General features: G+C 38.0%; 1 protein-coding gene and 1 pseudogene across 1 annotated transcript; one reads left to right on the top strand and one right to left on the bottom strand.

Moving 5' to 3' along the window:
* Nucleotides 1-740: 740 nt before the first annotated feature.
* Nucleotides 741-19,718, bottom strand: LOC148032667 (DNA-directed RNA polymerase III subunit). Its single transcript, XM_087683287.1, has 8 exons — nt 19,396-19,718; nt 19,079-19,208; nt 18,782-18,913; nt 18,615-18,686; nt 1,578-1,636; nt 1,387-1,500; nt 1,237-1,294; nt 741-1,133 (listed from the first exon to the last, which is right to left on the bottom strand). The coding sequence occupies exons 1-8, from the start codon at nt 19,531-19,533 to the stop codon at nt 1,117-1,119; spliced, it is 720 nt and encodes a 239-aa protein (XP_087539413.1). The 5' UTR covers nt 19,534-19,718; the 3' UTR covers nt 741-1,116.
* LOC148032668 (glucose-6-phosphate isomerase 1, chloroplastic pseudogene) lies at nt 6,165-7,126 on the top strand (annotated as a pseudogene).
* Nucleotides 19,719-24,686: the final 4,968 nt, after the last annotated feature.

Genomic DNA, 24,686 nt, shown 5'->3' with positions numbered 1-24,686 from the left:
GTGCAAAAGAAAATCAAACAAAAGAGATAAGCAACAAAATATACTATGTTTTGAATTGTCAATAAAAGTACATTGCAAAACAAGGATTGCATTGAATCACATGCATGTTTAGGAGGTCTACCTAACAAGTGACAAGAAGCAGCATAACAAGAACTACATGATGAAAGTTACAAAGAATGTTTAGAGTCATGCAAGCTAGAGACTAAACTAATGCAATTATTGGAAAAGCAATGGTCCATTGTGCATCATCAAGTACGAGAACAATGCAACTTCTTTAAAGTTTGTAGGCATACAAGAGAAGTTGATGCAGATGTTTCAAGTAAACTAGATGTAGATCACAAACGAGCTCACACCCAACAAAACTCAAAGCATAACCAAATGAGATCACCAATGAAAGCAACTAGGAAAGTGGGCAAATTGGTACTTTATCAAGGCAATATAGCCATTGTAGAAGAGTTCAAAAAAACTAAGGATGAGGCTACTTTTGCATCACTTATTTAGGAGGTAACTCTTGTAACTTTAGCAATTGGCTTGTTTGCATTTGTGCAAATAGTATCCCCAAGTGGATTGTAACTAAAAGCTTGAGTTGTCTTACACACATTTGGAGCATTTTAGAGATGTCGGCAAGAGACTATTAACACACACACACACTCTCTCTCTCTCTCTCTCTCTCTCTCTCTCTCTCTCTCAAAATACATTATATTACTGCATGCAATCTTAACACACACATGCACCGCATACATATACACATTTATAATGATACTCTTTTCCTTGCATCTTCCAACTATCAAGATTTTCAGTATTTATCTGCAGTGTTCATATTGTGTTGTTCAGAACAAGCTTCGCTTTGTGTTCTTTTCACATCACCAGTTTATCTTTCCATATACCTCCAACATCTTACATTCAGGGTACAAAGGAATGAGGACACAGTATGGCTAGTATCATGATCTCAATGGTTGTCCAGCAGTACTGGACAGGTTGACCTATGCAAACCCAAGGATAGGAGCCAACCAATAATAGGCGAAGATAAGAATACAATTATTGGTGGAATTCTTCAGGATAGGGATTCTCCAGTCATTCTTCAGTATGTCAGAACACAGTAGTCCCCTCAGAATGTCAGAATGTAGGGCCCTCTGTTTTGAAAGGGTATAGGTTAGTGTTGAAACTTTTCTGCCAGTTCAAGTAATCAAAGAAAAGATAAAGAGCACAGTTGAGGTGGCATTGATCTAAACTCACCATCATCGCCTCCATCATCATCATCCAAGTACTCGTCATCATCATCGAACCCAAAGTTCTGAATAAAAGAAAAGATGGTCAGCTTGAGTTTCATTTCCATAAATATACAGATAACAGCAGACACGAAATTTATCATGTTTATCTCCCAACCTGGGCATAGTCATCCTCTCCAATCTCTTCCTCTTCCTCTTCCTCCACTTCTTCATTGTCGTCGTCATCATCACCTTCACCAGTCTTTTTATCCTCATCTTTTCCTTCCTTTTCCTGCACATAGGTATAACTTTAGCAACACCAGCAATAAAAGTCACTTTGCATGTGCACAACAAAACTCGAACTCTCACATCAGAAAACTTATCGCTCCTTTGCTCCATGTTTGCCAATTTATCTAATCTCTGCAGATCTGCATTAATATTTTTGCACGCATTTTAGCATTCTTTGTAACAAAAGCTAAATCAATTCAAAACCTGACATATGCAATGTCTGTTTGTCATCTGAAAGCTGTTGAAAACAGGTTATCAGAATTTCCCACTAGGAGATAAAACTGAATCAAGTATCGAGTTCCTTGTATGCAGCTCTATTGCGCCCAACGCATAAGCCCACACATTTTAGATGAAATCAGATACATAAAAACAAATTCACTCTCTTTGATGTGATTAAAAGTGTCCAGAGGTTACTAAAGTCCAACCGCTGACGAGGTGGGTGACTACCAAAACTTAGCCCACTATATATATTTACAAACTCTAGATCTAGATGGTATAGTTAGAAAGCATCTACCCTAGCACAAGACTTGATGAAATGAATTTACCACACAATTCTTAAGGTCATATTGCATAAATGTTGCAATTGTGAACCATAGTGCTACCTCTAGACTAAGTTGAAAAAACTCACAGTATTGTACATAACAAGAATGAAGTTACCCCCTTGAAAACAAAAAAAGAAAGACCAAGTGCAAACAACTCTTATTGCTCCCAGACATGCACACATTAAAGCATACACACACTTAATTTGGATTGCCTGTAACAGCATGCTACAGTAACAGTTGATGTGCAGTTTTGGAAATGAAACTATAAGAAGTTGACTAAAGTCAGGAGTGCACATTGCAGTTCTCTTTTCCTCTCTCTCCTCTCTTTGTATATTTTGTGCAGACACACCATGTGAAAACACCCAGAGCAAGTAAAGTGTGAGGTGTAAGTAGAAGACATAGACACAACTGCATTTGTAATGTGTGGCTGTCATCACCGTGTTTGCTGTCCCAGCTCATCTCTGCAGCCCTAGCGCCTAGTTTGGGGCCAAACTAGTCAAAGTATGATCCGCCAAAACAATGATACACTTGTTAAAGGTAAAAAAAGATGCAGCACAATTTAAGCCTTGTTCAGGTCTTTAAAAACAGCCCCAAAACTCAAAAATTACCAAAGTTTCTGTGTCCCATAAGCAAGCATCCACTTTGGGAGGATCCACATTTCTAAATAGAAGGCTGCCCAGCCACTCACTCCGTCATTGTTTTGCAAGTTCTACTGTTGGCACCCTGTTCCATCGCTGCCCACACCCACGCAGGAGGATATCTCTGTTCATGGTGTTGTCCACCAGCCAGATGCCCCTGTCACCCTCTGTCTGCTGCTGCCTTCACAGATTTCAATTGTCTGTTGCCTACTCGGAGCTATTCTCCACCTGGTAACTGGTCATCAGCCTGTGTTTTCTGCACAGCCTATGGGTACACTGCTGATGTCATCCTATCAGCCGTTGCCTAGTCTCCAGCAGGTTGTGTTGCCTATAGCTAGCGTCATGATCATATACTGCCTCCAGGCACTGTCTTCTGCATTGTTGCTGCTACATACTTCACCAAATCGGGCTACATCAGTTTCAGCTGTGTGTTTTTGGGATAGAGCAGTCTGCACTGCTGTTTACAGCTGGCTGAGGTCTGCACCAAATGGCTGAGAAAAGCTGAGATCTTCAAAGAATGGGTTGGAAAAGGTGAGAAAATGGCTGTTTAATGAAACTTTTGGGGCTGTTTAATGAAACGCGCTTCACCATTTAATGAAACGTTTGGTAATTTAGATATTTTGGAGCTGTCTTAAAGAGCTAATTAGTTTGAAAAGCATCTATAGCCCAACATCTCCTCTTAGACCCAAAATTGGAACCAGGAAGGGAGTAGGAGAAAAGGTCAATTACCCAGGTTTTGGGAACGAGGATGCGAACGAGAATGAGGCCCAAAATTGGAACCAAGAAGGGAGTAGAAGAAAAGGTCAAGCACATGTTTACCCAGGTTTTGGAAACGAGGACAAGAATGAGAACAAGGGTGAGGGCATGAATTGCTATCCCTTGTTATCATGAGAGGGGGCTTTAACATGGGGACAAGATCAGGATGGTATGGGAACGGGATGTGACTAGAATGGGAAGTAAGAAAGTGGCCATCTCTTGTTGCTATGGCAAGAGATGAAGATATCATCGAGTGGGATCATGTGATGCATGGCTCCACTATCCTCACAATTGACACCAACTGACCACCAAAACCGATTTGGCATAACTTATCACAACTTTTGCCTTTAACATCCACTACATCCTCACAGTCCTTGTCCTGTTTCCATGAAATAACTACCATGTGCATCATATGTGCTGACCACACATTTGATTAATATCTCAATCAAATGACACCGAAGAAGGAGACGTCGAATAACCTCTCTCTCTCTCTCAAAGGAGTAAACTAATGACAAGACACTACCCAACAATCAATGTCTCTCGATGGAGCGGACCAAAGAACCGCAAACCGTGGCCATAAAAGCCATCAGACCTAAAAATAGGTTGGGGAAACCTCTAGCACATTGTGACTATCTCCAAGAGAACATGGCGCCTAATGATCCTCCATTTTCTCGTAAGAACTTAGTGCGCATCAAAGTGTCTTATTGCCTTGAGCGTAATACTCTAATAACTGATGCAAAACAATCTCTGTGGCCCAAAAGGGAAATGTGGCACAAAGACTAGGAAAACTCCTAATGATGCAATGGAAATAAAGGGGGGAAATCAAAAGATGATTGCGAATCCACAACTTGTTTTAATGATTTAATTAAACTTTACGAAGATTTTTAATTAAAATGAACTTTATTTTTGATACCCCTAGCTCTTGGCATGGTGACCATTGCACTAGTAGTGAAGGATTTGACTTTGGGGCATACAATGAACAAGTGTGCAAGCAATGTGGTACTTGGCCAAGACAAAAGGTGCTGACCTAAAACACGCTTTACAATTGATTAGCATTTTTAAACAGCCCCAAAGCACGCTTAATTAATGAAAAACATAAATTTGGTAAACCATTCGAGAGAGTTTCAATGGTCCCTCAAAACCCCAATTTTTTGGAGCACCCTTTCAACATCTATATATAGACTGGCTTTGCTTAATTATACCAAGACCACAACTCTTCATGAGCTCTTAAGTAATGGAAGTTCATGAGTCAAGCCTATTATATAAGCCTTCCATGAGAGACAATACAAAATGGATTGGCATTATGTTGATATGCACTTACTTGAAGATGCTCATAAAAGTAATTCCCTACATGCACGCTGTCCCAATGATCCATACTCACTGTTTCAACCATATCTTGAGAAATCTATATCTAAACCGAGTGATATTTTGCTCCACATAAATCCTATGATGATGTCCTCTACGACTTGTAGGTGTCTGGACTAATGGTACACTACTGTGTTTACTAGATTTCAGTCTCTATTTTGGTGATCAGTCTACTGTCCTTCACTATTCGGCACTCTCTCATCTCCGATTGGCAGTTACTACACTTGGGATCTGTCTCCATTGGACATCACTCTCCAACACTACATTGCTCTATCCTTGGGCATTCTGTACACTCTTACATTTAATTACAGCATTTATTCACTTTAAAATTTCTTCTCTCTGTGTTTATCTCTATGTTTGAGTTTTGAGTTTTTGTGTTTTGTGTTTTGCATTTAGGGATTTTGCTCGTCTCTGTCCGAGTCTTTGTGTTACAGTCTTGGTCATACATGCTATGTTTCCTCAGTGCAAACCCTAGCACATCTTTACAAAAGCAACAATGTGCAACACGAAACTTTCATTAAATTGAAAGTTTACCCCTTAGAATTGAGTAATATTGAAAGTTTTGCCCAATAAGCAACTCACTTAGGACACTTAAGTTATTAAGTAAGCCTTGAACTAAATTTTCGCCGAATGAGCAACTCACTTATAATTAATGACTAAGTCATTAATTAGCTCGTAATCAAAAACATCATATGATTAAAGATGAGCTGCCCACTCATTTGGAAAGCTTATCTTGACTATTTGGAGCTCATTTTCTCTCATTTTGAAAAAACTCAAGTTTGGAGACAGCCATGCTTTTCTTTCTTACTGTAGAAAATTGCAACTTTTAGCCATGAAATGAGCTTACAACATAGATGGAGTGTAGACAGCAACCAATTTTTCTCCCCTTGGTATGGGGATAGCATTAGACGGCCTTATAACTCCATGTAGAGCACAATATACTGCTATTTTTTAGCTAAATATTAAAAAAACAAGTAATGACAGTACTAAGAACTGAGATTTTTTTTTCTTTAAGATCTCAAGCCCAGTGCACTTTTTGGGTAATTTTATCATAAAGAAAGCAACATTCTCACACTTTCATTGCAAGAAAACCCCTTGTTTGTGAGAAGAATAGTGTGGGACAGCATCAAGACTATACGAGAGTTATCTCAACAAATGCTCTACGAAATTCAATTCAAATGCTTGTTGTCATTTTTAGGGTTTGGCAAGTTGAAGTGTTCATTTGCAATTTTAAACACTCTATAGCTGGTTGGAGAAAATTTGTAAAGGTGTCAAGGTTGTTGTGCACCCGTTGTTGTGACACTACGTGTCCACCACTGCAAACCTGAGAGCGAACTTTTTCGCCAAGAATTTGAACACATTAGTCAATGTCATTAGGAATTTATTTTCCATTCTGTGTATCTTTTTGTTTGCATTTTTTCAATGATGCACGAGCACATGCTGTTGGCTTACTTCATGCATCTCTTCAGGGCATTATTATAAAAGAAATACTTGTTGGGGCTGCAATTATGGATGAGGCCACAAGATTCCCTCCAGTCAAACAAAATCTTGCAAACTTGTTGGCACTTTGTTGATATTGGTCATCTGATGGTGTGGGATCCAAGGACATGATTGTTTTATCGTACAAAGACAATTTGTTATTATTTAGTCGATATTTGCAACAATTAGTTATAGAGTCCTTGGATAAAGAGTAATTTAGATGGAAGTCTGGTTAATTAGGGTCTTGCAATGTATGGTAACAAAGATAGCATTAATCAACATGCTTACATTTAACAACTATGAGAAGAAGTGCACAATTTTTTTGCAACATTCATTGAAATGCTCCGTGATAGGACACCTGGCCATGATTCGGAGCTTGAGCCTCGTGTCACGTGTGGAGGTTATCTTTTTGGTATGCTACATGGGTCGAGATCTGCTTTGTATACCAACAAACGAGTCTATCACTATGACAGTAGAGGAAGTGACTCCATGACCTATAGGAGCTCTTATTGCTCTTTATGAGCGTGCAGTGAGTCTCTATGCAAGCCATGTAAACATCAATGCATATCATCAACCAAGATTGGAAGCTGGCAAAAAAGCTGTAGCTAAAGTTTTAGCTCTTCAAAAGCCAATTCCGACTGTTTTGAATGATGCTAGCTGTGTAGAGGCTTGGATTGTAGAAGAGGTTGCAAAATGATCTCACTCCCCTCACCAAATTGAGATGATATACAAAATTGTTGCACGCATGGCATCAAACAACAGAGATATAATTGTAGAAGGGATATGCAGCTCGCCGAAAAGCATAAAGGTTTTTACAGGGGAATGTAATATGGAGGATCTGTATGAATAGGTGATGTTTTGGACCACGAAAGAAAGACTTTGCTTGGTTACATATGTACAATATAACCTAGGTTGACGTAGATGGAAAGCAAGATAATGACGGCATATTGGAGTAGAGTTGATGCAAAGCTATGGACGCTCAAGCAGGAGAAGCTGTCTTTGCAGAAGGTGTCAAGAAAGTCTTACCGAGTTCCCCCCCCCCCCCGGGCTCTCGAGAAAGTAAACTGTGTGAAGCCATCATCATCCACGTAGTCAAAGAAGAGGCTTAGAGAAGTAGATGAAGGAGTAGTGATTCAAGCAGGTTGGTAATATAGGAGAAGAAACTCCTGCAAGGAATATGAAAGGAGTTGAGACAGACACAAATATGCACATTGGCAATAGTCGGGCTGATGAATGGGATGACGTCAAGGATAGGGGACAAATCAATGACATCAGATATGATCACAAAAAAGCTCAATAAAGACTAAGGCTTTCCAATTTGCAACTGTAAGCTTTATAAAAAGTATTAAGCATTAGAAAAGAATAAAGCTTTTCAAAATAAATGCATATCAACGTATGAGGGTATAATGAAAACTATTTAAGAGGATGAATATGAGGGGTTTTACATACCCTCCTTGATCTCTTCAAGAAGACCACATATCAGAGGCTCTTGAATCGAGCTTAATGCTCCTCACCTCTTCGAAGCTTTGCCAACAAGTTCAAGAGATATGGACCATCAAATCAAGAGAAAGAGACTACAGGTTTAGCTCAAATCCCTCGTCTCCTTGAAGATCTCACTTTAAATTCGGGATTGTAGGCTTGTGGTGGAGCTTGTATCCCTTGCCTTCTTCGAAGATTGCCATTGAATTCGGAAGAGAAGGCTTGAGGATGAGCTTTGAGCCCTTCACCTACATCGAAGTTTCCATCATTGCAGGTCGCTATAAAGATTGGCTTGATGCTCCTCGCCTTCCTTGAAGATCTTTTCACAAATCACAACATTCCACCTTCTTCTCTTCTCTCTCAGTTCGAGATTTCGACTTTGTCTTTTCCACAACTTTTGTGATTAAATCCGAAAGTCTTTTGAGCATCTTGCCTAGACTTTTTAATCAAGAATTTGTTTTCTCAGTTGACTTGCATCTAAAAATATTCTGGATAATTATTTTCCATTGAGTTCTCCCAGCTCAAAGCGTCCCTACGAGACGAGCAACTTTCACAAACTCCCAAACGTATTCCGTGCGACATCTGGTGAACTCGACGTGAAAGCGTCGCTTCTGATCATCGAGATGGGAGACTCTTCAAATAATCCATCCTCTTCATCAATTACTTCTTTCTTTTCGGCTGATGAGATAAAGACCTTATTACAAACTTTTTCTTCAACTATTATGATGCACAATTAGCAAATGCATGTTAAGCTAAAAATGCATAAGCTTTACTTAAACCACCCCAAAACATGCTTAATTAATGAAGAAACCTTGTTTATTTAAAAGAAATGCGATCCTAGAGAGTTTCTAGATCCCATAAACACAAATCCACTTGGGAGGGCCCAAACTTTCTATAAATACATATGCTGCCCTCCATTCAGCCCACAATCTCGTTTTTGCAGATTTCAGATGTTTCAGCTTACTGCCCACACCCCATTCATGGAGGACATCTTAGCCAAAGCTGTCCATTGCTATCTCCATCAATTGGCGCCTTATTTCCAACCCTCTTCACACAGTTTGGAGCTGATTTCAACTAGGCAACTGTTGTTCCTATGCAGACCTACTGCCATACAACCTACTACGTAATCACAATCCTACTGCCTGCGTTTTTAGTCTTTCTCTCACCTGCTGCCTATGTTTTTAGTCTTTCTCTCTCTTACAGGCTGTCTTGCCTGCGTTTTTAGTCTTTCTCTCACCTATTGCCTACGTTTTTAGTCTTTCTCTCTCCTCACTGCTCTCTGCATCAGATCCAGCTTCTCACTACTACGTTTGTTGGTGTTCAACATCCGGAGGCTACCTAGCTGTGATTCGGGATCCCTTCAGAGTACGACACTCTCCAACTCATTACCCATACCCTGGTCCTTGAGATACAAGAGTTCGAGGTACAATATTCATTCACTACATAGTGTGTTTACTGCATGAGCATCGTATATTCAATAGTCATATCACTTTATTCATTCACTGTGTTCATTGTCTCCGAGTTACCCTAACCCTAACTATGTTCTTTTATCAGTCTGTGCTTTGTCGTACGGTTTCTATTTATGTTTCTGTATTATGGCATTTCTTTACAATGCAGTTATCTATGCAGCAGCAACAACAGTTACATCAGCAGCAATTGGATCAAAAACGACTATTGCATCAAGAACAAGAGCATATGCATAGTGCAACCAAGGCGATTGAAACTGCGGTTAGTGAACACAAATTATTTGATAGCCAAAATGTTTTAGCCTACCTTAAAGGCCTTTAAAAGCCAAGTGCGCTTCTTAGGAGTTCCGACTAACTGGAGCAACTATTTCTTACGGCTTGTCATGCCTGCTTTGCGGGTTTGAGTGACAGATTTGTTTATGTAAGACTTTAATTGGAATGTTTTCAAGAAAGTGCTCAAAGGCGAAATACTTTCTGAAGGATTATGATATTGCTACGCGGAAGACATTCAAAGAGTGGATCTATCAGACCAACAAAGAACTTGTTGCTTCTAAATTGTTGCGGGAATTTGAAGAGCGATACAACCAATTGGATACACTAGAGCAAAGAGCTCTGAACTCGCAGAAAGCGGAGTTATTCTTGCAAGCGGCTGATCCTGCACTTCAGGATGAGTTTGAAGAGTTGCTCGAAGACCGTACACAACCTATGGAATTGAAGACGGATTGGCAGGATGCTGTTGATTCGGCCTCTATGCCTATGCCTATGCCTATTCCTGCTACAGCTATCAGAGACCATCTACAAAATTGACTGTCGAATATATAGTGAAAGAAATTTCAAAGAACTTAAAAGATCTACAATTCAAGATGACTAGAATGGAGCAGTAGCCAATTAGTCCAACTTCAATTTCAGCCCGAACTTCTACTCCTGCAAATTCTTCCAAGAATGATCATATTCGTCATTGCATGTGGTGTGATAGTCCAAATCATGAGCAGAAGGACTGTCAAGATTTTGAAGAGACAAAAAGACTGAAGTTGATAGTCTGAAAGGACAAGATGATATGTTTCGAGGATACAAAGCAACCGATTAAACCAAATTTTGGTAAGGGTGGTATGAAGAAATTGTTGGAGTCGTCTCTTTTACGCTCTTCTTATGTGATGCGAGAGGTGGCAAGAGAAGCTGTTGCCTATGGTCTTCAATTGGAGCAGTTTTCGAAGGACAAATCTCCTTTGTAGTCCTATGCATTGCACACAAAGAAGAAGGAAAAAGCTTCATCATCCAAACTTTCAGCCATAGGTGGTGCGATCAGAAAAGAGACTGGATGGAATGATCAAGTTGATGTCTTTTCCATCTATGCTTATATGGCGAAATCTCAAGTATTTGAAGCACTTGTTGAAGAGAAGCAAAAAAGAGATAATGATCAGCGTGAAGAATCAAAGAGGGTTACTAAAAGGAGTGATCCAGTTCTTCAACCTTCTTCTTCAGGTCCAAAGCAGAGTATGGCCGATGTTCAAAAGCCAAAAGTATAGGAAGATCAGAAAGCCCCAAAGGCAAAGGATCCGAAGCCGAAAAAGCAACTTGGATTCAAGCTGCTTTCCAACATTGAGACGACTACGGACTTGAAAAAGGTACTTGAGAATCGAATTCTTAATTGCAAAGTTGAATTTACTCTTGGAGAAATCTTGGGGATTGTAAAAAGAGAATTTCATGATGTTATCATCCACATCATTAAAAGAAAATGACAAGTTATTGAAGAGCCGACATAGGATATGATCCATTGAGAAGCTTTAGCAATTACTGAGGCTATTATCTATGGATTGCAGATTGAGAAAATTGATTCTGATGAGGAGATTACTGAGGAGTCTACAAATGGAGCTTTATGTATGCAATCCAAGAAGACTCTTCAACAGTATGGTGAGAGTGATGATGCACCTAGATTGGTGCCTCGTAGCCATTTTTCTCATAGCCATTGGGATCGTGCGACTATAAAGACTATAGTCAAGCTTGGTGAGACAAAGGCCCCTTGTGTTGCTCTTTTGGATCATGGCTCTAAGATTAATGTCATAGTGCAAGGATAATATGATATTGGTAGATGGCCAGTTGATGTGGATCATGGTTGGCACGTATGTGTGGCCAACAACACTATAGGAGATTTGTATGATACTTGTCCGAACTTGAAGATTTCTATTGGAGATGTGGATGAGTCTTATCATTTCTTGGTGCAGAATTCTTGCTCCTATCCTATTATTTTGGGTCAGCCATTTATTATTGAGTCTCGGATTGAGAAAAATTCTGAACGATGGGTCTGCCTATGCACGGATCCAAAGTAAGGATGGAAAGAGAGTTGTCCAGTTCATGACAGTTTGTATCAACCATCAATGAAATAAGGATTCTTTGAGGGATTCCCCTCTTCCAACAGGAGAGCCCGATTTTGGTTAGATACCACAGTCTTGCGAGACAATGGTGGTACAAGACAGGGGAAGCTCTCGCTTCCTGGCAAAGGCAATTTGTTCTCATGTGTTTATGGTGTATCTATGGAAAGTACTTTGTGTTTTCAGCATATTTTTTATATGCCTAGAGCTGTCAAGCAATATGTGAAGAGAAAATAGAAAGAATTAAAGCTTGCAGGTGTTTTACAAGAAGAACACGATAGATGGTCTCTATGATGGGCTTTCATGCTCAGATACTATAGAAGATCTTTCAGCATTGCTGAAAACTGATAATCAAGAGTCGTTATATGTCTTACAGGTCCATTCTCCAGTGATGTATTACGAAATTGCTGATATCATGCTTCAAGGGAATTTGGGTGCTGAGGATTCTTAGCAAAAAGTATTCTTTGTTGAAATATTTCAATAAAAAGAGTTGAATGCTGCTGTTTATACACAGCAAAATTTGTGTTTACCAAGGTATTTACAACAAGGGCTGAAATTTGCAGGTTGTAGCAATAAAGCCAGAGTTCAACCAAAATATTAAACAGTTGACAAGAAGGTTAGACCAGTTGCAAGACTACTACCTTTGAACAGTGATGAGATGATTAGGAGAGCCGCTATGCAGCCTCCTTTACGAGATCCTGCAGGTATTGGACATAAGTTTTCAGTTGAGACACTGAAAGAGATGAAGATTGGGATTGAAGATTTTTTGCTTCCAAAAAAGGTGAGATGTTTTGAAGAGATGTTATGTAGACATGGGAAAGCTTTTGCTTTTTTCCCACATGAGATTGGATGTGTTGATCCTAGGGTTGTGGCATCTATGGTTATTTTTACCATCCCGCATGTCCCTTGGAATCTACGACCTATTCCTATGCCTAGGGCTCACTTGCTCAAATTGGTGGAGCTTTTGAATGAGCAGATCAGGATGGGAATTCTAAAACCGTCTTCAGCTCCATATTCTAATAGATGGTTCAACGTTCCTAAGAAGAATGCGACACTCAGATTCATACAGAACTTACAACCAATGAATAGGGTCACTATTCGAAATGTTGGTGCAAGACCTATTGTGGATGAGTTTGCAGAGGTTTTGCTAGACGTGCTATCTATTCACTTGGTGATCTTTATTCTAGATACGACCAGATCTAGCTTGCCCTTGAGAGCAGAGATTTGACTACGATGAAGACACCTTTAGGCCTTGTTCAAATATATACGCTTCCGCAAGGAGCTACTAATTCGGTTGCTCATATGATGAATGGGATAAACAAGGTCTTATGAGACTTTATTCCAGAGCTTACCATGCCTTTCATTGATGATCTGCCTATTAAAGGATGTTTGGAGAAAGAGAAGGACAAGACTTTAGATGTTCATGGATGCAAGTTCTTTGTGGCTTCACGCATTAGAGATGTTGAGAGAATTATTTGCACGCTAGAGCAAGTGAATTTAACCTTCTCAGGGTTGAAGTATATTTTTCGTGCCAAAGAGGTTTTGATTGTTGGACATATGTGTGGTTATTATGGCAAGAAGCCTTCCCCTGCGAAGGTTGACGCCATAGAGAAGATTGGGAGACTTGCTCTTCTACTTCGGAGGTTTGCACGTTTCTTGGAGCTTGTGTGTTTTGTCTTATTTGGATTCCTCATTTTACTCATGTTGCGTGCAGATGATCTCTACCAGCTCTTGAGAAAATGGCAGTGTTTTTCTTGGGAGATGAGACATACTAAAGCTATGTAGAAGCTAAAGAGATTGTTGAGAGCTGCTCAGACTCTTCTGAAAGCAAATTATGTGTATGGAAGATCTATTGTTCTTACTGTTGATACTAGTCCTATCGGCATTAGATGGACTGTTGGCCAAGATGATGCAGATGGGAATAGGTACACTATTCGTTTTGGGACGAAAGTCCTAAATGAGCGACCGCGAAGGTATCCACAAATTAAGAGGCAGCTCTTGGGAGTTGTCACGGCTCTCAAGAATGATAAAGAGTACTTCATTCGCGTTGCTATGGTGGTCAAGACTGATTGTTTGCCTCTTCTAAATATGATCACGAGTTGTTCTACTCCAGATATTGCCATGCTTAGATGGATTGGATACATAAAATCCATGAATCCTAAGTTCAAGCACATAGCAGGTAAAGATAACCCAGTAGCCGATATGCTTTCACAAGCAAGGTATGAAGATATGGAATTTTCTTACATTGATGATGGTGATGATGGGGTTGATCTTTCAGCCATACATGCTAATCATATTTGTCATGTAATTGCTTTGAAAAGCTTTGATGAGTCTTTGTATACAAGAGAGTATTTACAAATTGGTCGTTATTTGAGTACCATGTCTAGACAGGTTAGGTGGACTAATGCAAACTTCAAGAAGATCAAGAGAAAAGCTTATGGTTTCTTCTTGTGAAGTGGGCTACTTTGGAAGCATCCACGAAAGCGAGGAGGACAGCCATTGAGAGTTGTTTGTGACAGAGCTTCATAGGTGCAGATCATGAAAAAGTTTCATGAAAGTCTTTGGGCTGAACATAGAGTTGTTTGGGCGACCTATGAGAAGATTAAAGAGCGCTACTGGTGGAGAGGCATATACAAAGATATCTCACAGTTTGATGAGACATGCACTGATTGTCAATTGTTTTCTTTAGTGAGACAAAGAGATGAGCTTCATCCTACCTACCCGCTATCTATTCACTACAAGTGGGTGCTTGATTTGATAACTATACCTATTGGATTATGGCAGATGTGTTACATTGTTTTGGCACGCGAAGATCTCACAAATCAAGTAGAAGGAAAAGCATTGAGGACGAAGTCTACTTCAGTGGTTTGTAAGTTTCTGTTGGAGAATGTTATTTACAAGTATGGATGTATTGGGAAAATTACTACAGATAGAGGTGAGTTGGATGCTAATGAGACTAGGGAGTTTTTCTCTCGCCTTGGCATTAAACTTACTTTGACTTCGGCATATAATCCAGAAGGCAACGGAAAGAGCAAAAGAAGCCATCCGCCAATTGTGAAAGCATTGGCCAAAGCATGCGGAGGAAGGGTCAAAGAGTGGCCTAGGTTGCTGCCTTACACCTTATGGGCTGATCGCACTACTCACAGTGTGACTACAAGATATATACCAACTGAGTTGATGTATGGGCAAAAGCCAGTCATGCCTACAAAGATTTACACACTTAGTTGAAGTGCTTTACCATGGCAGCCTGAAGAGATGACTAGAGAGGATCTTTTAGCTCTTCGTATTCGTCAGTTGGAGAGGAGAACTGAAAATATTGAAAGAGCTGTACAGAAGCTCAAAGAAATTCGCAACAAAGACCGATTTGATAGCAGACACAAATTGAGACCTAGAGAGATTGAGGAGGGAGATTGGGTGTTGGTCTATGGTAGCAGTCTAGACAATTAGTATAGAGCTATCCGCAAGGTTTCAAGACGATGGTTTAGGCCTTATTTGGTGCAATATGTCCATAACAATGCTACGTATCCCTTGGTAGAGCTTCATGGCATAGCCTTGCCGATTTCAATAGCAAGAAAGAGAATCAAATTATTCAAGAGAAGAGATGATACAACCTATGCAGTTGAGGAATTGAATGATGAAAATTATGATGGACTTGAGCCAAGAGATGATGTGGAAGTTGCAAATGATTTGGAAGAAGATGAGAAGATCGCATTGACCGTTGAGCTCAACAGTGATGAGGATGGGTAGCTATGGCCCATCCAGAGGATTTGTAGGTTTGGAGGGGGTGGATGTCATGATGCTGCGCGTCCACCACTATGAACCTGAGGGCAGAGTTTTTCGCCAAGAATTTGAACACATCAATCAATGTCATTAGGAATTTATTTTCCATTCTGTGTGCCTTTTTGTTTGCATTTTTTCGATGATGCACGAGCATATGCTGTTGGCTTACTTCCTGCATCTCTTCAGGGCATTATTATAAAAGAAATGCTTGCTGGGGCTGCAATTATGGATAAGGCCACAAGATTCCCTTTAGTCAAACAAAATCCTACAACCTTGTTGGCACTTTGTTGATATTGGTCATCTGATGGAGTGGGATCCAAGGACATGGTTGTTTTACCGTACAAAGACAGTTTGTTATTATTTAGTCGGTATTTACAACAATTAGTTATGGAATCCTTGGGTAAAGAGCATGATTCAGATGGAAGTTTGGTCAATCAGGGTCTTGCAATGTATGGTAACAAAGATAGCACTGATCAACATACTCACATTCAACAACTACGAGAAGAAGTGCACAATTTTTCGCAACATTCATTGAAGTGCTCCGTGATAGGCCACCTGGCCATGATTCGGAGCTTGAGCCTCCTATCACGTGTGGAGATTATCTTTTTGGCATGCTACATGGGACGAGATTTGCTTTGTATGCCAATAAACAAGAGTCGATCATTGTGACAGTAGAGGAAGTGACTCCATGATCTATAGGAGCTCTTATTGCTCTTTATGAGCATGCAATGGGTCTCTATGCAAGCCTTGTGAACATTAATGTATATCATCAATCTGGGGTGGAAACTGGCAAAAAGCCTACAGCTGAAGTTTTAGCTCTTTAGAAGCGAGTCCCAACTATTCTAAATGATGCTAGCTGTGTAGAGGCCTAGACTGTAAAAGAGATAACAGAACGATCTCACTCCCCTCACCAGATTGAGATGATATACAAGATTGTTGCACACATGGCATCAAATGACAAAGCTATAATTGCAGAAGGGATATGCAGCTCGCCGAAAAGCATAAAGGTTTTTACAGGGGAATGTAATGTGGAGGATCTGTATCAATAGGTGATGTTTTGGACCACGAAAGAAAGACTTTGCCTGGTTACATATGTACAATACAACCTAGGTTGACGCAAATGGAAAGCAAGATAATGACGGCATATTGGAGTAGAGTTGATGCAGGGCTATGGACGCTCAAGCAGGAGAAGCTGTCTTTGCAAAAGGCGTCAAGAAAGCCTTACCGAGGTCCCCCCCCAGCCTCTCGACAAAGTAAACTGTGTGGAGCCATCAATGTCCACGTAGTCAAAGAAGAGGCTTAGAGAAGCAAATGAAGGAGCAGTGGTTCAAGCAAGTTGATGATATAGGAGAAGAAACTCCTGCACGGAATGTGAAAGAAGCTGAGGCAAACACAAATATGGACATTGACAAAAGTCGAGCTGATGAATGGGATGACGTCAAGGATGACAAGCAAATCAACAGCATCAGATATGATCACGAAAAAGCTTAACAAAGGCTAAGGCTTTCCAATTTGCAACTTTAAGCTTTATAAAAAGCATTAAGCGTTAAAAAAGAATCGAAAGCTTTTCAAAATAAAAGCATATCAATGTGTGAGGGTATAATGAAAACTATTTAAGAGAATGAATATGAGGGGTTTTACATACTCTCCTTGATCTCTTCATGAAGACCACATATCAGAGGCTCTTGAGTCGAGCTTAATGCTCCTCACCTCTTCAAAGCTTTGCCACAAGTTCGAGAGATATGGGCCATCAAATCAATGAAGAGAGACTAGAGATTGAGCTTAAATCCCTCGTCTCCTTGAAGATCTCGCTTCAAATTTGGGAGAGTAGGCTTGAGGTGGAGCTTGTATCCCTCGCCTTCTTCGAAGATAGCCATCGAATTCAGGAGAGAAGGCTTGAGGACAAGCTTTGAGCCCTTTGCCTACATCGAAGATCCTGTCACCGCAAGTCGCTATGACGATTGGCTTGAGTTCGATCTTGATGCTCCTCGGCTTCCTTAAAGATCTTTCAACAAATCACGACATTTCACCTTCTTCTCTTCTCTCCCAATTCAAGATTTGGACTTTGTCTTTCCCAAAACTTTTGTGATTAAATCCGAAAGTCTTTTGAGTATCTTGTCTATATTTTTTAATCAAGAATTTGTTTTCTCATTCGACTTGAATCTAAAAATCTTCTAGATAATTATTTTCTATTGAGTTCTCCCATCTCAAAGCGTCCCTACGACGAGCGACTTTCATGAACTCCCACGCGTATTCCAAGCGACACCGTAGATCGGTTATGTTGCAAGCAATCGCTAAAATATAACCATTTGTAATTCCAATAATCTAAAGAAATACCAAAAGGGGCACCAAACTTTGGGGCCAACAAGCGTCAATGTGTGGTGCAGGAGCACTCTCGCTCCAATTGTGTATGGAGTTTTCTTGCTGAATTTACCATTAAGCTGAATTGTATGTTTGCTAAAATTTGTTTTATTGCCCTTTGGGCTTCCAAAAGACAAGCCTCCACCACCACTGTATCTCCACTACTTAGGTGTGCAAAAGATAAGGCCCTAAAAGAAAAACTTTTACTTATGTCTAAAGATCCCTAGTGTAGTGTTTCGTGTAATAGATGGAATGGTAGAGATGATGTGAATGATGGTGTAAATGAAGATGTGAAAGCGGCTAAAGAAAGGAGAAGGATGGGGGATCAAAATTGTGGTATAGATCAAATGGTAGTGAATGCAATGGATTGATTTTGAGAATTTAAAAATCAATCCTCTGCAAGACTTATTCCATAGTCAACAAACTAAAATTTATCTTCTTGATAGCCCCATTCCAAAATCTTGTATAGAAGTAGGAGCAAAAGAAGAAAAAGGCACAAAGGTAGAAACTCGTGTACTTCACACCAAAGTAGATGAATTACACTGAAACAATGAAACAAAATTGGGAATCAAGTCCTTGCCACTTTCATGAAAGGAAAAAAGTAGTTATACTTGCAGGCATCTTTGATGCTTGTACAATACACACAATGCATGTACCATATAAGCATATGATTCCGAATAATACTCCCTGCATCTATGCATATGCCTATCATTCATAAAATCTTTAACTCTTAGAATTCAGCCACCTTGGGACTGCACAATACTAACACAAACAGACATCCTAAAGCTTGAAATCTAGACTCCATGAGATTTTAGTGTGAATGCATCAATCAGTCAGGGAATTCAATTCATAATATTTATCTACATATGAATTATGAGCTTACCACTTTTGCCTGAGCTAGGTTCTGTCCACTGAGCTGTTCCTTTGTACTGACCATCACGACTGCGCTTCTTATCTGTCAACAAGTATTTGTCATCCATAAGCGACACAGCACAGCTCTTCAAAATGCTAACTAGCTCCAAGTTGTCCAAATAATGCTGTATGCAATACCTTGTTGACCTAGAAGCTCAGCTGGAAAGTAAGCTGGTGTAAGCTTGAGGACAGAGGACAAAGGAGGCCGTTTAGCTTGGTAATTGGGTTTATACCTATCTGAATATCTTTCTATCTCTGCTGCCACTCCAGCTGTCATATTAGCAATAATGAACCGCAGATTATTTTCGTGATGAAATAAAAATCATGGAATCCTTCCGAAAAGCTTTATTCATTTCAACAACAGTCTATCTAAGGGTCTGTACCTTGTAGCAAACTTGGTAATGCAATGGTAAAGAAAGGGCTGCACGGACTTACTTGCCTTGCGTTTGACCTTCTCAATGTAGTAAGGTGACGCATTCCAGAATGTTTCAAGGCGCCGTCTTCGAGAAATAAGCTCTTCCTCTGCTGTCCCAATGTCTGGGAGGTCAGGCAAATTTGCTAATGGCTAGTATGAGCAGTTATGCATTTGGTTAGATACAGGAGCTAAGATTTCAAAAGAGCGAAACGAAGTGCACGATCATGTGCAGTTACTAAAACGCCACAAAAACGCTGAGAGCGTACTGGATTGCAGCAGCAAATACGATGGCACCTCAATATCTGCGAGAATAGAGTAAAGTGGGAAAGGCACTTACAGGAAACAAGGGAGGCGGGCCGTCCATCTTCTTTGCAAAAATGGGCTGCCCATCATCGCCTCGAGCTTGCGGGACATAGCTACCCGCTCCACCCCTTCCTCTGCCTCTGCCTCCTCCTCCTCTGCCCCGAAAAGACATCTCTTTGATCGAGAGAAAGACACAGAGAGACTACTATCTCTCTCTGTCTTTTGTCATCGCACTGCTCTGCAGCAAGGTGCTTCTCTGTCTCTGGGTCTCCTTCAGAAATGATGAGCCCAGACCTGACGTCCTTAGGCCAACCAAGGTTGAGGGAAAAGACTGAAGTCTGATGTGGAATGTAAACTGAGTTTATAATGGGGAGAATTTATACTGACGAATATAATAATCTATACTACTACTTCAGTTTGGTTGTCGCCTCCCGAACCTTCGTTTTTTACCCCGAGCCTATTCTCTCCTCTAAACCTAAGTTTGAATTTGAATTTGCCCCGTAATCATCTACTAGGCGCTCCGCGCCTAGACTCGCCCCGGTGCACCGGGGCAAGCATGATTTTCGCAGCGAGGGCGGGTGCTGGATGCGTGGCACCCGCCCCCGCGTTTCTTTGTGGGGAGGTTGGGGGCTACCACGTGGCAACCACCCCCAAGCTCCCCTTAACTAATAGTAAAGATGGTTGAGGTGTGGAGGTCACTTTAATGCATTAATGCATGCCCGATGTCTTTTCTCTTTCTCTTTGCCTCTTTCTTTCCCATTTTGGCATTCGCAAGCAGGTGGGTGATGCAGGGAGCAAGCTCGGGATCGTGCAGGTAGCAAGCATGGTGCGTGTCATCTTCCGCATAGTGGTGCAGGCATCTCTCTCTCTCTCTCTCTCTCTCTCTCTCTCTCTCTCTCTCTCTCTCTCTCTCTCTCTCTCTCTGCACATCATTGCACCCACCACCATCATTGCGCGTCGTCATCCTCATCATCTACGGTCGTTGTCCATGGCCCCGACCTCTCTACCCCCGACCGCTCAACCCATCACCACCGTTGTGTGTCTCTCTCTCCCCCCCAACCACGTGGTGTCGTGGTCAACACCACATAGTCGGGCAGCCATCAGCCTCATCCTCGTCCTCTCCGCCCCTCGACCGCTCAACCCACCACCACTGCTGTGTGTGTCTCTCTCTTCACCGACCACATGACATCATGGTCGAGAGAGAGAGAGAGAGAGAGAGAGAGAGAGAGAGAGAGAAAGTTAATTAATTAGTTTTAGTTAATCAATTAGGTGGTAAATTACTTAGTTAATTAGTTAGTGTTAGTGTTAGTTATATTATAGTTATAGTTAGTTATTATTTTGTTTTGTTTTGCTTTTATTATTATTCAGTTTAGTTTATTTAGATATAAATTAATTGATTTAATTAGTTGTTATCTAGTTCTTATATTATTGTTATTTAATTAATATTATAATATTATTAACATTAATAATTAGTTAAATAGTTTATTATTATTATTATTTAGTTAATAGTTGTTTGTTGATTTATTATTAAAGTTATTGTTTTATTTGATAGTTAATAATTAGTTATTTGTTTTATTAATATTTACTTAGTTATTTAATTAATTAGTAGTTAGTTGATAGTAGCTGATTATTAGTTGATATTATTTAGTTAGATTATTATTATTATTATTAACATTGATAATGATAATTAGTTGATTGTTGATGTTGATGTTGATAGTTATTAATATATTTAATAATTATTTTGATGTTTGATTAATTAATAGTTGATGATTGATGATTGGTTCTTAATATATTAATGTGATAGTAAATTAAACAAATAAATCGAATAGATATTAATAATTAATTTGATATTTAATTAATAATAATAAATAATAGCTATGCATTTATAATTATATAGTTATTGTTATTATTTTAAATTAAACAAATAAACAAAATAGATACTAGTATTAGATTGATTAGTATATTAGTATTAGTCACAGTATTTAAGTTAATTATTAATTAATAGTGAATGAATGAATAATAGTTATATGGTTATAGTTATAGCTATAATTATATTAATAGTAAAGTAATTAGTTAATTAATAGTTATATGGTTATAGTTAGTTATAAGTTATTAGTTATTCTTATGATTATTTAGTTTAGTTTAGTTATTATTTATTTATTTTTGTTATTGTTTATTTTGTTATACATTATAGATAGATATAGATTAACTAATTTTAATTAGCTGTTATTTGGTTAATATTATAATATTATTAACATTAATAATTGTCTATTGATGATTTGTTATTATGCTTCATTATTATTGTTATTATTTTGTTGATCATTAATAATTAATAATTAGTTATTAGTTTTATTAATAACAGTTAGTTGTTTAATTAATAGTTAGTTAATTTATAGTTGATAAGTTGATATTATTTAGCTAGATTATTATTATTATTATTAACATTGACAATTAGTTAAAAATTATTTGTTGATTTGATTGTTGATGATGTTGATAGTTAATAATTAATTATTATTCAATAATTATTTGGTTATTTAATTAAATAATACTTGATTGATGGTTAGTTATTAATTGATTAATTAATATTAATATTGATTAATATATTATAATAAATTAATGTGATAGTAAATTAAACAAATAAACAGAATAGATATTAATATTAGATTGGTTAGCATATCAGTATTAGTGATAGTAGTTAAGTTAATACTTAATTAATAGTCTTACTAAAGTATTTAATTTTATAATATTAATCAATTGTTATTAAGTCATAGATATTAATACTTAGTGGTTGATTAGTAATAGTAATTAATATTGATAACTATTAATAATTAAATTATAGTTATTAATAGTTAGTGGTTACTTAGTTGTTATTAATATATTAATTAATAGTTATTTATTGATTATTTATTATCAATTAATTAATTATAAAACAATTATTATTAGTTATTTTATTGATAGTTAGTGGATTAGTTGATGATTGATATTAGTTAAAGTTTATGAATATTAATTAACTGATAATTATATAGTTATATGGTTATATAATTATATATTAATTATGTAATATAATATTAATATTTATATATATATATATATATATATATATATATATATATATATATATATATATATATATAATATAATAGTTGTTAATAAAAGTAATTTGTTATTTTTACTATTATATTTTTTAAATCGATATAATATAACTGAGAAAATAATTAAATAATCATATTATTTAATTAAATAGATTGAGTAATGGATTATTCTTTTTTTTTGTTCATTTATATATTATTATTATGATATTTCTATTATTTTTTACTTTTAATTACATAGTAGTTAAATTAGTTAATTACATATTTAAAATTTATTAATTAAGTGAATAATATTAATATTAATGTAATATATATAATATAATAGTAATTAATTAAAGTAATTTGTTATTTTAAATTTATATTTTTAATCAATATAATAAAATGAAGTAACTAATTAAATAATTTTATTATTAAATTAAATAAATGAATTGAGAAATTGATTTTTTATATTCATTTATTTTATATGTAATGATTATTATTATATTACTATTTTTATTTTAGCTTTAAACTAAGTAACTAATTAGTTATTAGTTAATTAAAAAAGGTTAATAATACATATTTATTGATATTCCTCCACTCTTAATTGTTTTTTGAATTCGTATGTATATATAGTTATAATTACTTATATTTGTGCTTTCGATTAAGACTTTGGTTGATGTTGCTCTTTGTTGGTATTTTGGTTGCATATTTGTGAGTAGGTGAGTATTTTTTGCGACTGTTAGTCTTACATGCGATTTTTCTACAGTTGTTGCTCAAGTTGGTGGTCTCTCTCCTTCAATATATGGTTTGTGTTATTGGTAGAGAGAGAGAGAGAGAGAGAGAGAGAGAGAGAGAGAGAGAGAGAGAGAGATCCCCAACTTTTGTTTGTGTTAGTGTTGGCTTAGCCTCTCTAACTTTCATTTATGTTGGTATTGGTATTGTAGTGGGTGGGTTAGTTGGTTAGAGAGAGAGAGAGAGAGAGAGAGAGAGAGCTAATAAGTTGGTTGATGTCAATTGGTTTTGTTAGTGGGTTGGTTGGTTGCGTAGAGGGCGAGGGAGAGGGACAGGGAGGAAGAGGGAGAGATAATGAGAAATTATTAATTATTAATTGATTATTAATCAATTATTAGTTTTGTAGTTTGTTGCTTGGTTGTGGACTCTCTTTCTTTTGACGTAGGTGTGGGTGTAGAGAGAGATAGATATATATTAATTAATTAGTGTTGATATAATATTAATAATTAATGTTTATGTAATTGGTTTTGATGGCAACATGGGTGAAGATTATTAATCAGTCAGATATGGGAGAGAAGGGTAGGAAGTGAGAGAAAAGTTGATTGATTGATTAATCGTAGGCGTACACATACTCTCTCTCTCTCTCTCTCTCTCTCTCTCTCTCTCTCTCTCTCTCTCTCTCTATCTTATAAGTTAGTAGGTTAGTGATTGGTAGGATGGTAGGTTAGTTTTGTTTATGTTGCTGATAAGTTATGAAATAGGTTAGTTTTGTTAGTAGGTTGGTTGGTTGGAGAGAGAGAGAGAAAAAGAGAGAGGGAGAGAGGGAAGAGCACATCTTTCTCTCTCTTGCTCTCTAATAGATAGGTCGTAGTGTATGAGAGTGTATGAGACATCTCTCTCTCTCTCTCTCTCTCTCTCTCTCTCTCTCTCTCTCTCTCTCTCTCTCTCTCTCTCTCTCTCTCTCTCTCTCTCTCTCTCTCTCTCTCTCTCTCTCTCTCTCTCTCTCTCTCTCTCGTGTAGGGCATGAAGTGTGAGTATTTTGATTTGAATTTAGGGTTTAAAGTTGGTTTTGTAGGCAAACTATGTATGTATGCATCTCTCTCTCTCTCTCTCTCTCTCTCTCTCTCTCTCTCTCTCTCTCTCTCTCTCTCTCTCTCTCTCTCTCTCTCTCTCTCTCTCTCTCTCTCTCTCTCTCTCTCTCTCTCTCTCTCTCTCTCTCTCTCGTGTAGGGCATGAAGTGTGAGTATTTTGATTTGAGTTTAGGGTTTAAAGTTGGTTTTGTAGGCAAACTATGTATGTATGCATCTCTCTCTCTCTCTCTCTCTCTCTCTCTCTCTCTCTCTCTCTCTCTCTCTCTCTCTCTCTCTCTCTCTCTCTCTCTCTCTCTCTCTCTCTCTCTCTCTCTCTCTCTCTCTCTCTCTCTCTCTCTCTCTCTCTCTTTGTGTTTTTAAAATTGTGGGGTTTTTTATTAATGTTGGATTTGTATAGAGAATACCCACCCACACATTTTAAAATATGAGGATCT

This window comes from Lygodium microphyllum, chromosome 8, assembly GCF_053477565.2.
Source record: "Lygodium microphyllum isolate KBCC chromosome 8, Lygodium_microphyllum_v1.1.10, whole genome shotgun sequence".
NCBI lineage: Eukaryota > Viridiplantae > Streptophyta > Polypodiopsida > Schizaeales > Lygodiaceae > Lygodium > Lygodium microphyllum.
This window is presented reverse-complemented; position numbering and strand designations above follow the sequence as displayed.